The sequence below is a fragment of the Coloeus monedula genome (genome assembly GCF_965178545.1).
Source record: "Coloeus monedula genome assembly, chromosome: 2".
NCBI lineage: Eukaryota > Metazoa > Chordata > Aves > Passeriformes > Corvidae > Coloeus > Coloeus monedula.
In genome coordinates, this window is record NC_138782.1 from 94,478,614 (window position 1) to 94,496,563 (window position 17,950).

Here is a 17,950-nt window from a genome sequence, read left to right on the forward strand (position 1 = left end):
GCTAGGGGAGGTGAGGTAAGGAGAAGCAGGGGTTTTTGTGAGTTCTTCATGAGATCACCAAGTCCAAATCTCCAAATGATGTCTAGATATCATATGGGATATGGAAGCTGTTTCAGAGCAGACTGTCTTTATAAACTCAGTAATGCTCTCTAGAAACTAATTCCACATATTCACTATGTGCCCTTAATCATAGAGTAAGTTTAGATTAAACAATATTAGGAAGGAATTCCTTACTGTGAGGGTGGTAAGTAACTGGAACAGGTTGCTCAGAAAAATTGTGGATGTCCTATCCCTGGAAGTGTTCAAAGCCAGGTTGGATGGGGCTTTGAGCAGCCTGGTCTAGTGGAAGATATCTCTGCCCATGATAGGGAGTTTGGAACAAGATGATCTTTAAGGTCCCTTCCAATTTGAACAATTCTATGATTCTAATTCAAACATATTCCAACATTCTTGCTTCTCTCCTTGCTCCCTTAAATGAAGCATTGATTGCCTTTATAACCATTGATTTCCCTCTTGTATCAAAATGGCATACTGCCACTTACTCTTGATCTAGAAAATTTAGACATCTAGTGGTTTTGGTTTTTTTACTCCTATCTATATACCCTAATAACAGGGGACATGAACTCAACATGCATTAAACTCCCTGATTTATTCAACAGTATACTTTTTCAGTAAGATTTTTATCCTACTCTTCACATATCTCAATGTTCTTCCCACCTTAGAAAACAAGTGCCCTTCTGAGCACTTCATGATAAACAGTTACCATTTTTTTTCCATGGTAACCTTCAAATTCAATCTAATATGCAGTAATAGAAATACATAGTTCAAATTATTAGTTTTAGTACAGCTTACATTTTCAGTAGTAAGTCTCCAGTTACTAAATGCCATACAGTCTAATGCCACTACAGCTGTTAGTTTCTTCTGCAGCAGCCATCAGTCTTCTGCCATTCAGAGGACTGCAAATAATGTGTCCTCTGTCACTCGTATCAGAAGAATTTTACACTTGGGAACACCACACATTTACATATCACCAGTTAATTTTTATTTTAATGAAAATTTTGGGAGAAGCAGCATTATGCTGTTCTGATCTCCCTTTCTATTACTTCTGAAGTTTCTAATCTGTGATTATCTAGTCTTCAATTTTGTGTTCTCAGAGTGTGTCAAGGTCATTTTGAAAAACCAGTTGTATTTTGTTCCTTTCTGGTCATACTGCAAGAGATATGGCCCTTTTGTTAACGGTATAGTTGTGTAACAGCTACTTATCTCCTTTCATCCAGTTGCATAACATAAAGAGGAAGGAACAGTATTTTTGCAGCTCACACACTTTTTATCCTTTGTTAAAACATTAAAATATCTTCTTCTTTTTGTTATTGCTTTTGTCCAGAGTACCCACCTATCTTCCTGGGCCATGCCTGGGAGCAGGCCCTCTGCCCTACCATGAAACTCCTCCTATACTTTTTGTGGTGAGCTGCCAGCCCCACTGGTTTTCCACTGACAACTTACAGCGGGATCTGCAGCGCTGCACCAGCCACAGCGAGAGCAGCTGCTGATGTTTGGCTCCATCTACCTGCCCAAGGGCTCCAACACCTCCTGAACTGCACAACAGCTGCAGCTGTGCAGCATCAGCTGTGACAACTTTAAGGTTAAAGTGCCCTTGTAAGGTGGGCCAACTCCTTCCCCAGGTAAAATGACGAGCTTTACAGAAGCTGGCTTCAGAACAGTTATTAAAGAAAAAGAAAAAAAAACAAAAACGAGAGAGAAAAACCCCAACCTTTATGTTAGAGTGTACAACAGAGGCTGATGTAAGAAGAGACCCAGAAGACAGTGAGCACAATAAAACAGCACTAAGACATAGTAATGTTTCAATTTATTTGATAGAAAGACGCTTCAAAAATATGATTAACTATATACATTATTATATATGCTGTACATACAGTTACATATACAAAATATACATAATAGCAAACATTCTTCTGTTACATTTTATAGATGGTAGTTAATAGCATGAGATAGAACTAACATATTTCATACCTGCTTTCATCCTGGTCCTATCTACAAGGAATTACTAGGTGAGAGATGAAAAAGGATAGCAAATCACTTAATTTGTACCCCAGCCCACACAAAAGTCTTCTCCACAGTGCCTTGCTCTAGAACAGTTAGATTTGCAGCACTTCCCTTCAGGGGTATTTGGCTGATAACCTTATCTTCAGATTTTTTTTCAGTGTTCACCCTAATATTGTTTCTATAATAATATTAGGGTGTAACTCAGATGTCCTGAAATCCTCCTTAAATCAAGCTAGATTTCTTCAACTTGATGTAATTTCATTTTTCCAATCTGATTCATTAGTTGCTTGTTTGCTGTGTTTGAAATAGATTCAGCTAATAGTACTCTGTTCTGGGAGGAGTACACTCAAACAGGAAAGCTATAGTCCCAAGCGTTCTCTCCTTTCCGTGTCAGCACACCGTAAACCTGAATCAGTCAGCAAGGAAAAAAATCACAGAACCATAGAATATACTGAGTTGGAAGGGACCCATCAGGATCATTGAGCCAAACTCCTGGCCCTGTGCAGGACACCCCAAGAGTCACCATGTACCCGAGAGCATTGTCCAAACACTTCTTGAACTCAGACAGGCTTGGTGCTGTGACCACTTCCCTGGGGAACCTGTATCTTTCCCTCCTCCTCCTTAGGCTATTATAGGGTTTGTGTGACTGCCAGCTGCTTCCTGGGAGATGTGCTGTCAGATCTCACGGGGAACTGCCCAGATACTGGGATTTTTCTGGTACCACGAGGAATATTCTGCCTGTCCACCCTTTCTCTAAGCAAGGGGTAGCATACCAAAATCAAACCACAGGAAGTAGAAGCTGGCAACTCTGCCCTTAACATTAGTTGCTTCTAATGAAGTGTCCTCTATTTCCCAACTGGAGGGACCAGGCATCCTTATCCTATGGACCTGATGGTCAGGGAAGAACAGAGAGCAAGAGCTACCGAACCAGCAGCAGAATCCCTGCAAGAGAATGGCTTCCACAACTAAACAAGCTTTCCTGGAGGACTCTTCCCTGAGCTACAAGGGAACATGGCTTCTTCCATTGCCTGTCCTACTTTGAGAGGTTAAAAATTAGCTGCTTCTTTCCTGTGGATATATTGAAAGTTGTAGTTTCATTGCCCTAAGAAAGTTTTTTTCCAAGTTAGTAGCATCCTTAAACATCTATTTTATTTCTTCTTTTCTGCTCACATGGCCCTGTGATTTCTACTCCTGTGCAGGCCACAGTCTTCATTTCACTAGGAAATATATCTATTTTCTCTCCATATCACTATATCTTTTTTGCATTAATATACAATAGCTTTCTTTGATCGGTTAAGCAGTTTTCCCTCAGCTGTCAAGGTGAAAGCAAGGGAATTATGGTTCCTCATATATATTCTTTTGGTAGTACTTTAAATAATGTTTTTTTCTAACTAAGGGGAACTCTACTTGAATTCTTCGGTAAAAGTTTGTTTTTTGAATTACTGCATGACATGCATATATCTTATAATATCTTAAATCCAAAGATATTAATATGGCTTCATTTTTGTTCTAGACTATGGGATTTTCATTTGTTTTGAGAAAAAAGTTCTCAGGCTTCTATCTCTGTCCACTGTTGGATACTACCATATATCTAGTACAATTTAGATATTATTTATTTTTTTATTTTATACTAGTTCTTAATCTCCGTTGAGCACGTGAGCTGGAATGAAATACCTGCCTGTTATTCCTTGTCTGAATTCCTGAGATCCTGTCCACAACCCTGGCTGGGAGAGGGCGCTGGTGAGCTGCTGGCGAGTTGAGACTCCAGCTTAGAAGAAGTGGGTTTGGGACGCTCCTGCTGACCTTCTGGGGTGGGAGGTGGAGGAGTCAGGCAGCTGTCACTTTGCTGAAGTTGTGCATTAGCAGCTGGTGAATCATCATCCTGCTGGTCTTGTGTACTAGGAGGAACAGCCGAAGAGATGAGGCCCTGAGAAGCAGCTGTTGAAGCACTGTTGAGACAATTTATAACTAAGTTTGAGATTTTAGCATTAAATGTGCAATTAGTACTGTTCTTAGTTTCCAAGCTGCAGAGGTTGTTTATTAGCTAGTTAAATAGTTTTCTTCATTCACATTCCCTTTTTCTTGTTTCACCTCACCTTCATGGATCTGAGATCGAAACTTGTCTGTCTCATTGGATTTGACTCCAAATTTCTTGTCTTCAATCCTAATTGTACTCTGGGGAAAGGCGGAGGAGGAAGAAATAGCAGCAAGGAAGGATATAAAAGCTGCAGTATCACCAGTTTTTAAAGTTAGTAACTTGTGTGTGTAAGTGGTTACTAAAAGTACTGCACAACAGAATTTTCTCTACCCCCCTCTGTACTTCATTGCTGGAAGGTGGACTGAAGGAGTAACAGAGATTCTGAGCACTTTTAAATTGTCTTACTTTTCTTACAGGGAATATGTGTGTCATCTGAGCTAAAGGAGTTGTCTTAATTACTTACATGGTGCTTAACTGCTTTGACAGTGAGGGAATGCTTAACAGATATAAAAAAAAATCCATTATAAATGCATCAGTTCAAAAGACACTATTCAGGCAATATCTGAATTGGTTACAATGGATGTTGGACTGGATTTTACATAAGCACTGATCAATAACAGACACAAAGGCATTTTTAAAATACCAAGTTTAAATTGGAAGGTCTATATGCAGTATTAAAGAACAACCCAGAATTGTTTTAGTATAGTCAAGGTCCTCCTATCAAGGCTTCAGGAATACTGTGTACACTAAAGACTCAGGAATTAGCAAGATTTATGGATCCATCTGATGAAGATAAAGATTTAAAATATTTGAGATTTTAATACTTTCAAAGAAGACAAAATCTGTGATTTTGTGCTGTTATTTTTCCTGCCTGTGTTAAGGACAAAGAAAAATACTTCAGTGAATCATTGCATACTGTACGTTACAAATACACAGGACCTTTGATTTACGAAGTGTTCTCATCTCTAGGAGAAAAGCATTAACATAGTAAACTTTATTTTTGCCAGGCTGGTGCATTTGTTTATTGTTTCCAGATGGAAAACCTGTGTATGCAGATTTTTCTAACAGATATTCTGTAAGTATTTCTCAAGTAATAATTCACAGACCACTGGTGGTCCATGGAGTACTACCAGGTGGCTAAGGAAGGAATTTCAGAAGCAAAGCACTACTACTTTTCAAACATTTGTGTCACAACATAGTCAAATGTCTTGGGGTGGTTTTATTGTTGTTGTTGGGTTTTTTTGTTTTGTTGTGTTGTTTTTTTCTTATGAAGTGTCTTACAGTTGCAAATACAGATTTTAAAAACATGCAGGAGGTAAGCGAACCAGGAAGAAGAAAAATGTTAGTTCACTATAAAAAGTCTAAGTAAGCACCAATCTCTTTTCCCTGTCACCGTATTTTAATCTCTTGTCCTGTTCATTGCTCATTTCTTACCGTGTTCCTGAGGAGAGGCTGAGGCAGCCAGGCCTGTTTAGCCTCAAGAAGGCTCAAGTGGATCTTACCTACGTGCACTAATGTCTGATGGGAGAGTAAAGGAGATGGAGGCTCTTCTCAGTAGTGCCCAGTGGGAGAACCAGAGGCAATGGGTAGAAATGGAAACACAGGAGGTCCTGTCTGAACACCAGGAAACACCATGAGGGGCACGGAGCAGTGGCACAGGGTGCCCAGAGAGGTGGTGGAGTCTCCCTCTTTGCAGATACTCAACTAAACTGCACATGGCCCTGAGCAACCCGGTCTAGGTGACCCTACCTGGAGCAGCAGGGGCTGGACTAGCCAACCTACAGAGGTCCCTTCCAGCTCAACCATTCTGTGATATGTACATTTGGCCTATGTGGAAACAGCATGGTGCAAATGGCTGACTTGACTGACCATAGGCATGAGTTTGGTAATTTTATATTAGTTTCATTCACAAGGCAAAAATGCCCATAATATGTAAGATGTTATTTAATAATTCCTCTGACCCAATAATTTAGACTCTTTTGGCAGTAAAGGATTGCCAGCTTAGCTCTCCTACAGTACTCTTACAAATACGTACCAAAGAGGTGTGATTTTCCTTATATTCACTTGTGGGTTAACTGGGGCACAACAGGTGACATGAAAATGGAATTGACTGCTCTCTGGTGAGCCAGAGAATAGTAAGAAAGGTAAATAATGCCAAATCTAAAATAGACATAGTGAGCAAAGCAACTCCATTTGTTTACTTCTGTATTCTCTTCCTGTAATTTACTAGTCTTGTGCTGCTTTGTCTGGAACCAATAACTATTTTTGTGCAGTAATGTTAAGCTGGGCTGCTTCGGTATTATGTAATTTTTGTACAAGGTTATGGAAGTATTTACTGACTTGGTAGTGCATATACCAAGTAGGTAAATATGCATTGTCATCTGAATTTTAAGACTGCTTTTAGATTTTGTTACTATGAAGTAATATACAGAATTGCACATTGCAGGCATTTTTTTATTTGACTTACCAAAAGCTATGTTTCTGAAAAGCACCTGAGTTAAGATCTTTGCTTAAAATTGGCTTCTTGGTGCAATTGTTTAGTTTTTGTCCCATCATTCGCCTTATTAAAGCATCATCTGTGTTTGGAAACAACTGTTTTGTGATTCCTGCAAAATAAAGAGATGATATATATATGGAGCCTCCAAATCAGGGAAACAAGAGATGTGTGATCTAAAATATTTTTCTTGCATCTTTTAAAGTTCCAGCTACTTCAGTTTCCACTCTAGTTACTTCACTGTCTTTACAAACTCCTTCATAGATTTTGCACATGCTAGCTCCTGTTTTTCTTTGTGCCTTCCATATTGGTGTGCCTGCTCTTGGCAGACTCAAAAGGAACTACAGGGCCACAAGGGCTTCTGTAGTGAGTTATTTGTGCTTGCCAATCCTCTGTCCTTATGTTCTGTTCTTGATCAGAGTCCTTTTCCTATCCTCATCAGTCCTTATGCCTCTGAATCTTACTTTTCTTTTCCTCAGTAATTTTCATTTGCAGGTGATGCCACTTTTTCTAAAAAATTCCCTTCTGTTTTGCCTGGCTACATTTTTTGAATGCAATAGTAACAGGACTCAACATGAGGAATGCGATTCCTGCTCCATTCTTTTCATCATCTTCCCTCCCCTTTCATTTCATTTTTTTTTGAAGTCCTGCAATTTCCATCTTCTTTAAATAATCTGATCTACTAACTCATTTTCTACAGTCCTAGAACTCCCAAGCTTCCTTCCGATTTTTCTTTTTCTCTTGTATAATGTTGACACTTTTCTGTTGAAATTCCAGAGTATTCTCTTCTACCTTAACAAAGTTCTCTGATTTCTCTATAGGCTTTGTCACTGAATTCTCCACAAAATGCTGTATTCTGTGTCATTACCTTCTCTGCTTCCCTTTTCAGTTTTGCCTACACACTAGTAGGATTTAGAATCATAAAATCATTTAGGTTGAAAAATATTATTAAGATTGAAATCAACCATTTTTCTTATCCCATTAAATCTTTTTCATTTTTCTTATATGCCATTCTGAAACTGTCTCATCTTACTGCCTCTAAATATATTTTTACCATCCTACACAGTTTCCTTTTATCTCTCTTGATTTTGGGCCTTTTTCTCTAACAAGGTTCTTAAGGAAAAAATATTTTTGCAACTGATAACTTTTGAAACTGCTGGCTAACTTCAACAAAACTGTACTGAGATGAAGGAACTGGAGCTAAGCTGAGAAGGGAACCAAGAGAACTGCAGAAGTCCAAGGGAATGGCAATGGGGGAGGGATTATAGTACAGGAATTAAGGCTATATTGTTCTAGTATTTAGTTACAGGTGTGAATCCAATGAAAATTTGGCTTCATATGCTCACAAAATACTGTTTTCTTTAAAGCTGGTACTTCCATCTGAAATTGTTTTCTGTCCTATGCACCAAATATTTTCTGCCTTAAACCTCAGCATAAACCAAATTTTGTTTGCTTCTCTGATCACTATTTCTGTCTTCTATACAGTTCATTTTGCCTCTAGTGCTATTTAAAATGTCAGAATTCATAACATTCACTAAACTTCAGGACACAGTAGACATAATTTTAAATTTGATCCAAATGTGTCCTCTTTCTGCCTTCCCTTATCTGTTATCATCACACTCAAAGTTAACCTGATGCCTCAGGATTTTAGCTTTTATATATTTCATATCCTGTAATTCTTTAGTGTATAATTCTAAACTCCATATACAGTGTTAGCTACTCTTCTCCCATTTTGGTCAGACAAAACAATTCCTCTCTAGGCCTAAAACTCAAGGACACCGTACTGTCTCAGGCCACAAGAAATGTAAACAATAGTGAGTTGGGGGAGAGCAAACTTGGGGTAAACGACTTCATTACATAAAGCTGTAATTGGAGGATTAACCCCTGATATGCAAATGGACCAAACTTATAAATGTATGAAAACCCGTGACCCCCTCATCCATTTTGGGTGTAGGCCCTGGGGGCTTTGACTGCCCTGTTGTACCTGAAGGCCCTTCAATAAATATAACCACTTTTATTCTCTTAATTTTGTCTAGCTTCAGTTTTTAGGTAGTTCCACCAAGGCATCAACCTTGCAAGGGCTAAAATATTTACACTATCACTGTGCCTGAGCAGTCACCTAAATAAAACCCACAGAATTCATGCAATAGAAATACTACTGCTTAGCATTTCACTGGCAGTAATTTTAACAGATGGTTCAAAAAAACATGTAGCTGAAGAAGGAAATAGGAAACAGCTCATCACCTGAGTAGACCAGCTGTTAAGCATGACAGCCCCTCCCTTGGAGAAAGCCCCCTGTCAAGTCAGAGCCACATTGAGTAATGTTAACAAGTCATCACCTATGATTTCCTGAACTTCATTCTGATTCATAGCTGGTTTTGCCGCTTTATCCTTTGAAGAGGAGGACTTTGCACCTGTCAGGCTGTGTGTAGCCATGTATTCATGTGTATAAAGTGCTTGCATCAAGTCATTTATAAATTTTTGAGGTTTGCTCTTGTTACAAAGTGCAATCTGCCACTTTTCGATCTTGAACTGGAAAACAAAATTGGTCATAGGCATAACTATTGCAGTTTTCTAGAAATATTAAATAGTATTAGCACTGAAATATCTTTTTTATTTTCTATTTTTAAACCACAATTTCAAAAGTAATCTCTGCAAATGGTGTGCTTGAGATAACACCACATTTGCATACCACTCAGCATTTGGGACTATACACACATTGATTGTTTTCCAGAAGGAAGTGTGGGGCACACTGAGGACCCCATGCATCCTAGCAAACCCTTCACCAGGCAATCCTTATTACTCACTAGTGGAGACAGGACATGTTCAGACACAGCAAAATCCTTCTGCTTACACTCCATGCAGGCTGGCTGTGGTCCAGTTCTGGCATGGTTTCTGTACCGCCTTGGTAGCAGGGCACTATGCCCAAGCTAATATTCCTGCCTCCGAGCAGAAGTGCCCTAAGAACTGTGACATCTGGTCCTGGGCTTTGAGAGTGGCTTCTGCATGCAGCAGCGGTACAGCCTAAGAATTTGAACTCTCCTAATAGGCAATTTTGAGCTACCTCTATGAAGTAAGGCAGGTTGCTTAGAAAATGAGCTCTTTTTATTTCTTTGAAGATGTTAGGTCAAATTTTGTGTATTGCAATATGCAGTCAAAACATACCTTGATAATTCTTAACAGACTTCTTCGGATTTTAGCACCCCATGACAACACACAAGAATGATTTGCATGGATTAGCATGAACTGGTGCATAATAATGTTTATGTAAATTGTGAATGCAGAAGCTAGAATCATTCTTTTGGTTGTACCTTCATTTTTTTCATTTACAGCCTCTATGCCTTAGATTTCTCAATCATGTTCTGTTATAATTGCAGATAATAGGGGAACTTCTTTACTCAGTATCTCTGTATACATGTATTTCTACTTAACTGCTGGCCAGTGTCTGGAACAGAAGCAGAAACACACCAGCCTCCAATTACAAATCAACAGTTTGAACAGACTGCTGGTATTCTTCTTAGATTATCTTTGAAATACCACCGTTCCCCTTTGGCATCCAAACCATTAGGCTGGAAGTTATCCCTGGATCTTGGTATTTTCTTCATGCATCCACATTCTGCCCTTAGCCACAGATATGCAAGGTCACTGAAATTAAAGTGAATTTGAGAGTGTCCAGGACACTGAATGAAACCTAATGCTTCTCATGGAAAGAGCATTCTGCACAAAAGGAGCTCATTAGTCATGTTATCAACGCAATGATGACAAATTATTTTACTGATGCTGATTTTTTATATTATGCTATAGCAGTAAAGTTTATAATGTATAAAGTTTTATGCCTGAAATTGCCTTTTAACTGACCTGTTTTTCAGACTGTTGGTCCTCATCTTCCACATTCAAAGTTACTGGTGAGCTGGAGTTACTATGCATAGCTGCATAGGAATCTGCTAATGGATTGTGAGATGCCTTCCAAACAGCATGTGGATGCAGACTGGACGTAGATGACGTCACTCCCCCTTTGAGCAGTGCTTCAGCCATCCCTACCAGTTCCTCAAAATGAGTGACTGCCTGTGGCAACACTGAAATCAGATGAAAAGAGAGGGGTAAAATAGTATTTGAAGCTTTCAGACTCCACTTACATAAGCAGGTATATTTTTGCAATTAGATTCTTTCATAATGAGAAAGACTCAAAGTAGTCAGCAAAGACATTTCAATATACTTTTTTCCTCTTCTCTCAAAGGTTTTCCTGCTATTCTGTTGTCCCCACCCATGAAGATCTGGCCTCAGTTTCTAGAATAGATCAGTTCAGTGCAAGGCTAAGAGGAACTATTTGTTTATACTCATCATGGCACAAACCAGACTATTTTTCTTTTTACAATCTCAAAATCTCTACAAGTCCACAAGCCTATTGCATATGGGCGAAGTGATGTCTGATTTTTTTTTCTTCATAGAAGTTACACAGACTGCAGAACCTTTTCCCTTTTTTTAATCTATAGAGGATATGTTTTAAATAATCTTTCCTCAAAGTAATATTTTCAAATATAAACTTTTATTTCATCCATTAAGAAGAATCAACGCAGAGCAAAAAGGATGCAAGAGATGACATATCAGCAGGATACAGAATACTAAATTACAAAAAATACTGTAAAAGACTAATCTAATTGCTCAAGATGCAAGGAAAATGGACTTACATGTGTGAGAAAAGTTGTTAGATGCTAAGAAAAGGTTTACAAATAATATTTTAAAAGGTGGAGATGAATGATTCAAATCAAGATGAATAACATAAGAAATGCAGTCAAGTGGGCAATGACTCTGGTAAACAGTTGCTAAATCATCTAACAATAAAAAAAACCAGATACCAGACTGTCTAGGGATGGTATGGTGTAGCTGGCAAGGGAAGGAGTAAATCCTCTTTAAACCTTATTCATTCACTAACAGTTTGAAATTTTGGATTCAGTTTCGGCTGCCTCAGAGTAAGGGACAGGGACAAGTGAGAGGCTCTTCAGAGGTGATCACTAAGAGATGAAGGATTCATTTATAAAGAACAAAATATTTCATCCCTGGGAAAGAATTAAATTTGGTGCACCTGAAACTAACTCAGATTATCAGTAATGAGGAATCACCAAAGTAATTAGAAATTAAGTAATTTCAGAATAAATAAAATATCAATTGATCAAGAAAGACTGCTAGTAAATATGGTTAGTTGGACTGGTCAGTGAAGTATTTGAGCTTAGCCAATGGTTACACAGCATACAGAAAGGTTCTCTTGGGAACAACTGGCAGGATTAGACAGATTTCTTCGTTTCTAACTCTATGTTTGCATGGCTTCTGTGTAAGACAGTAAGTGCTGCTGGAATTAAATGCTGCCATGTATCACAGACTTTGATGCTAATGGTAGGCCTTGATCATGTCAGGTGCTTGAGCATCCATAATTCCCATCCAAATGGCCTCTTTATAAATCAAGCTTTTCCTGACCTTCAGGCTTTCCTCTTCATCAAAATACTCCCAATTTTACCTTGAAGCATCACCAGAGACTGCCTTAGGCGACAGTTTTCTCTCATGGTATCTGTCAGCTTCCTCTTGAGACTTTTAATTTTGGCACATAGTTCTACCTTGGAGAGTTGAAATAAAGGCTCTTCATCATCACTGCTACTTTCACTATATAGAAAGTTGCTTCCTGAATATGGTTCTCTCTGAAAAAAAACCCCCAAGCAACTGTGATATCTACAGCAACAACAACATAAAATCAGAGCATCAAAACTAACATTAAAATATCTGGCTAAATCCAAAAAATGCCTTGTATAAACAGACTCAGTGCATTTTAATAAAAGCTGTTACCAAACATAGCTATTACTATTCCTATAAAAATTAAAAATGAAAGATCAGTGTAATATATAACTGTTAGGTGATATGTAACCTTTGTCTCTGTTCTCTATTCATCAGTTTTCCAAAGTAGCATCTTTTAGAACTGTTAGCTTCACTATGGCTAAACTCCTATGCCCCCCTCAAAAATACATTTAAGATTGCTTCTTCTTAATACATTAAAACTGATGAAAATGGATGTTTACCTGTTTGTTAATTAACGATGTTTCAAGCTGACTCAGGATGTTGGCAGGAGCAGATGCCTGCAATGATTTCTTTCTTTTTATATGTTTTACCATCTTCCCCTGTAAACAAGTGCATAATGTACCTTTGCATTCCTATAGAGCCTTTCATTACAGTATTTCATAATATACCATAAATTTTTATCCACTGTGCATTTGATATTCTTGGTTAGTATTTTTAAAAAATGTATTTGTAACTTTGTTGACTTTTATGTTTTCCTTGCCTATATTTTGTCACTGTAGATCTCAGCACAATGCACACCTCAGAACACCTGGTCCCTTCCCTTTTTTGTGCACTAGTCATATTTCTGTCTTATGGGGGAAAATGCAATGGAGCTACAGAGCACCAAAGCCTTGAATAACACTCGTCTCTTGACATAGAAAAGGACAAAATCTATTGGCCTAAATAATTACTCTGACAGGTTATTGTGCTGAGGTACCATGTGAAGGCTGCCTGTATTCCTACCTTTACTATACATCTTTTAATAGTGTGTTGTATCATTAAGAATCAATAGTTACAGTGTGTTTCATTCCTTTACAGACCTGTCCAATATCAGACACATAAAGACAAAAACTCACTTTTTCTTTATCCAAGTCACTGTCCTCACTTTCTGAGAATATCATTTCTATCCTCTTCCTCTTGCCTTTTCCAAGGACTTGTATTTTTGTAATTTCATCTGCTCGTAATATCTTTTGCATCATTTCCACCAGCTCTTGGGGGTCATCTGAAGTGATGGAAAGGAAAAAGGCCAAAGCACAGACAATCAGGCAACTATACCTTAAAAGCAGGTTTCATATCAGACAAATGTTCTGTAACTGCACTCACCACTCATGTACACAACTTTGACCAGGTGCTTTTCTGTCTTTCTTTCTCCCACAGGCCAGTTAACTAGTACATGCTCATTAGGTTTCAGAAGTCTTTCTAGTTCATTGTCATCACAGGGAAGGTCCTGTATCCACGAAGTCTCTCCAATTTGCAGTGAATTATCATTTACAAAATCAAACAGTGTGAATTTTTTCATTGTTAAGTGGCTTTCTTGTCACACAGACGCTTCCTAAAGGACATCATAGGAAAAATAGCATTTACTGTGTCATGCCACAGGGATGTTACAACACTTTAAAAAGCCCCAAACAACCCTCCTTTTGCTGGATATTGGTAGTTACCTTGTATGAAAATATCCTAAGAAAGTGAAAACTAGCCAAGCAGCGAGTTGTGTCCCCCTTGAAGGGTGGGAGATGGTCTGTTTAATACCTGTACATCAGAGAGTTGTCTCCAAAACTATGCACAGAAAACAGATTTCACTCACAGAGTCCTGGCTCCCATATTAATTTTATGTTCAACCTATCTCTGGCTGGGATCTCTACTACTTCATTTGTCTCAATAAAAATTTTAGTCCAGCCTCTGACTAAAAGATACAGGTGTGATAAAATATTTCCCTAGAATGAAGGAAAGTACGAGCTATGCATGCTATTAAAAGGGATGGATGATTATCATCTCATGGGCAGGAAGACAATTGTAGCCACAGAAAACCAACCCAGAACTACCCAGGACAACTGAGTGGGTGAGGTATGACACATCCTGGCAGTGGAAAACTTGATGTACAAAAGAAATGACAGGCTAAGGACTGGAAGAGAGCCGGGTTGCTTCATGAGGAATAACAGCAACAAGGAGAACCCAAACCCAAATATACAGCTTAATAATTTGCTTCATAAAACAATACTTTTAAAGCAATGGCCATTCTGGGCTTTTTAAAGCACTGAGGTTCTATACTTCAGTATAGAACTTCTCTATACAGGAGAAGGGAACAAGTCATACTTTGAGCTTTATTTTCCCAATTAGGCAGATAGCCTTTCATGAAAGTGTAAACTCTACTGGAAATGTAACCAGTTCATTTAAGTGTTGCCATTATACTCAGAGAAGATATTTTCTACTTTAAAATTATTAAATCAATACATAGAAAATCTGATTTTGTCAAACCTGAATCTTCTTTCCAGCAAACATATGGTCAATTCATGAAGGTGGAATACTTCCACAGAGCTGAAAAGTCATGAATTCCTAGATGTGACAGTGTGATTTGTGATTTACTTGGCCTCAATCAGTCAAAAGCAAATTTAGTGCCTCATGCAGAGGCTGTCAAAAAGGTAACTCAGAGCTAGAAAAGTGGAATTACATGGGGCTATTATGTCAAAGTGAGAATATCTGGCTGCAGTGCTCTGAGAGGTAATGTCAATTTGTTTGCAGAAGCCCAGTTTGCCACTATTCCACATGTCTGTGCTATCCTTCAAGAGAGCTGGCTTTCCATACAGGAATGAACTTGTTAATTTGTAAGAGACAACTGCAGTCTTGTCAACATGTTTACTGATACAATGCAGCAAGCAGCATAAGAAATCACCATTAAAAGGAGGATTAAATCACGTTTTTATGCTGGATGTGTTGAGTGTGATAGCAGTAGGACTGTTAAGTATTACCTCACTGGAGAAAGGAGACTGTGTTTGCAAGAATTGACATTACTTTTCTTTAAAGATCAGAAAACATCCATTCCATGCAAGTTCTGGAAGAGGAAGCAGCCTGCATAACTCTGCCTAGCCTGACTCACCAGAGGCCTCATTCTGCCACTGATCCATGCTGGATGGATCCTCATACCACAGACAAGGATCATTCAAATGAATAAACATATAGACAAAGCAGAATGCGAAGGAACCAAAGTTTCAGCACTGACCTCACTACGGACAGGTGAGGTCCAAAATGGAACTGCATGTTTGTCTGCACAACAAAATACCAGATTTAAAACAGGTGGTGTATGCAATCACATTGGGCATCAGTATTCTTCCTTCTTTTTCAAAATGCTTTTGAGTATATACTTCACTCAGCTTAACATTTCTCATCTGGCTCGAATCTGCCTCTGATCAACTCAGCACAGCAATCTCCACCACCCGGTTGATTCTCAAATGAAGCACTTTGATATTTCCCCCCTTGACCTTGGCAGCTGTGAGCTATTTCTTTACCCTCCTAAAAGCCCACATAAGAACAACAGAATTGCAGCAAAGTTAGAGCTGCCAGTGTGCTAAGAATAACAACTGACTGATTAACTTTTATATTTTTTTTTAATATTTCCCTGCAGTCCTCTAATAGTTTGTCTTTTGTCTTTCACTTTGTATTGAGACAAATATTCTCTGAGCCATGGGACATTCTTGTGGTCTGAACTTGTACAGGGTTAGCAAGCCAGCCCAGGATTTCCAGAGGTACACTGAATACACAGGCTGCTCACAGCATGCAGGGCAAGTGATGATTCCCCACGGCACTAGGGCTATTCACGTACACACTGTGCCAATACCATGCACATCAGTACCAAGCCCAACAGCTTTTGGAAGCTATCAGACTTGCCTACATTGTGAAACAGCTTAGTGGAGGTAATGGACATATGGACTTCTGGGTGTTCTGAGCCCATGGTGCCACTGGTAGGCACTGTGAAGCACACGGACAACAAAATATCTCGCAGTCTTTACACCAGGCAAGCACCTGGATCCGTGAAAATCCATCCTGCCACTCTAAGCTAAGGACAATTTTTACCATGGTCATGGCAGGACTTGGAGCTCAGCAATTTATCTACATTATCTCTAAAGTTCTTCTGACAAGATTCTTGCCTGTGGTCAGAGGCCGTACTAATAAACAGCTAAACCAATTTCACTGAGGGCCTTAACAGCTGCCATATTCTCTCAGCATGCTGAGAGAAGGAATGTTGCTGCTGTTTATATAGGGACCAAGGCAGAAAAGCAGTTGAGGAGCAGCAACAGCAACTGGCCAGGCCCCCTGTTCTCTGCTGCAGCTCTACTGGACATCAGCCCAGCTGCTTGTGCTATGGGTAAGATGATGAAATCATCACCTCACCAAATGAAAGGAATAAAGTGTAGCAGCTTATTGTTAGTATTTTTATGTTATGGAGCAACTTCAGCTCCTGCAGTAGACATTAATCAAACTACGTCTTTTCACAGAATTTATTGTGACAATCCATGGGCCCTGGGGATAACACCTAACTGTCTGCTGGCATCATCTCTAGCCAATGATTAAAGGGAATGGAAAGGTAGAACAAAATGTCACTAATAAGGGAGAGGAATAGTGAAACACTTCATTTTCTGGAAGGGAAGTCCTGCAGTGTTTTCTCACCCTGACCTCCCACAGGAGTCAACGTGAACCTTGTCCAAGTCAGGACTGCTGGAGATGCTTCCCTCTAAAATTTGCCAAAACAGATCAAAGGCAAAATATAATGTATCATCAGACAACAAAGTAACTTGGGGACTGGGATTAACCTTACCAAACTTTTACTGCCTTAAAAGTGAGAGGTTGTCTAGCCACATTTGGCTCAGTCACTGCAGAAAGGGAGGTGATTCATCTCACCCTATGACACATGTCTAAAAGCCAGCAGATGACTTACTGTCTGGGAGAGCCTATTTCTCTCCACCAACTACTCAGTGACTACAGAGTTGGTGTGTCTCCTTGCAGAAGCTTGCCTGGTCCAACCCATCTTGTATTAGCTTTTTCTGTTTTTGAATAGATTTTGAATAGTAGGATAGATTCCAGCAGACCAGCAGAAGCTATAGGGAACTGAAAGGATGGCATATGAAATCTGTTAACATGTATCTGGTTGTCTGTTTTAAATCTTTCTAACATAGTTCTGCAAGTCATCAAGTAAGATTTCTGACACTGAATGCTTTGTTCAGTGGTTTATTTGCAGGATGCATTATCATTCACAGGCATTACCCTGTGTGCAGCTACTAACCACAGAGACAATTGTATGACCTCTGAAAGCCACCTATGCTTTGCAAGTTATTTAATTCTGGTATATACTCCCTTCGAAAGCACTAATTACTGATTTGACAAATACTGACGTGCAAATTTATGATTTTTCACTATTCTAGGTCATTTGTAGAAGGGAAAAAAGAAAAAGGAAGGAGCCATACAATTTTAAAGTTCTGCAGAGTAAGCATTAATTGGACTCTTAATTTTTACAAACATGTTAACACCTCACATACTCCACAAATGCTATAAATTTGTACACATGATATTGTTACTAAGCAACACAAAAAGCCGGAACAAAACCAAACCAAAACGAAAGCATCCAAAAAAACCCCAGGCCACCAAAATCCACAAAGGTCACTTAAAGATATAGCTCACCCTTTGTCTGACACAGTCTGTTCCATTCAGTCAGAGAACTGGCAGATGGCATGCTGAGATCATTATTTCTCTTTTTCTTTCAGTAAACACAGCGCAAAGTGTTACAAGTTTACAACATGAGATTGTATACCCACTTGATG

The 17,950-nt window shown here is 38.9% G+C and overlaps 1 protein-coding gene across 1 annotated transcript; it reads right to left on the bottom strand.

The window, feature by feature from the left end:
- Positions 1 to 3,745: 3,745 nt before the first annotated feature.
- On the bottom strand, positions 3,746 to 13,659 carry BEND6 (BEN domain containing 6; the record flags this gene model as incomplete). The annotated part of the gene is made up of 7 exons (XM_082276767.1): positions 3,746 to 4,013; positions 6,510 to 6,648; positions 8,876 to 9,068; positions 10,395 to 10,612; positions 12,049 to 12,226; positions 13,217 to 13,362; positions 13,464 to 13,659. 7 exons carry the CDS (start codon positions 13,657 to 13,659, stop codon positions 3,746 to 3,748), a joined length of 1,338 nt encoding a protein of 445 aa, XP_082132893.1.
- Positions 13,660 to 17,950: the final 4,291 nt, after the last annotated feature.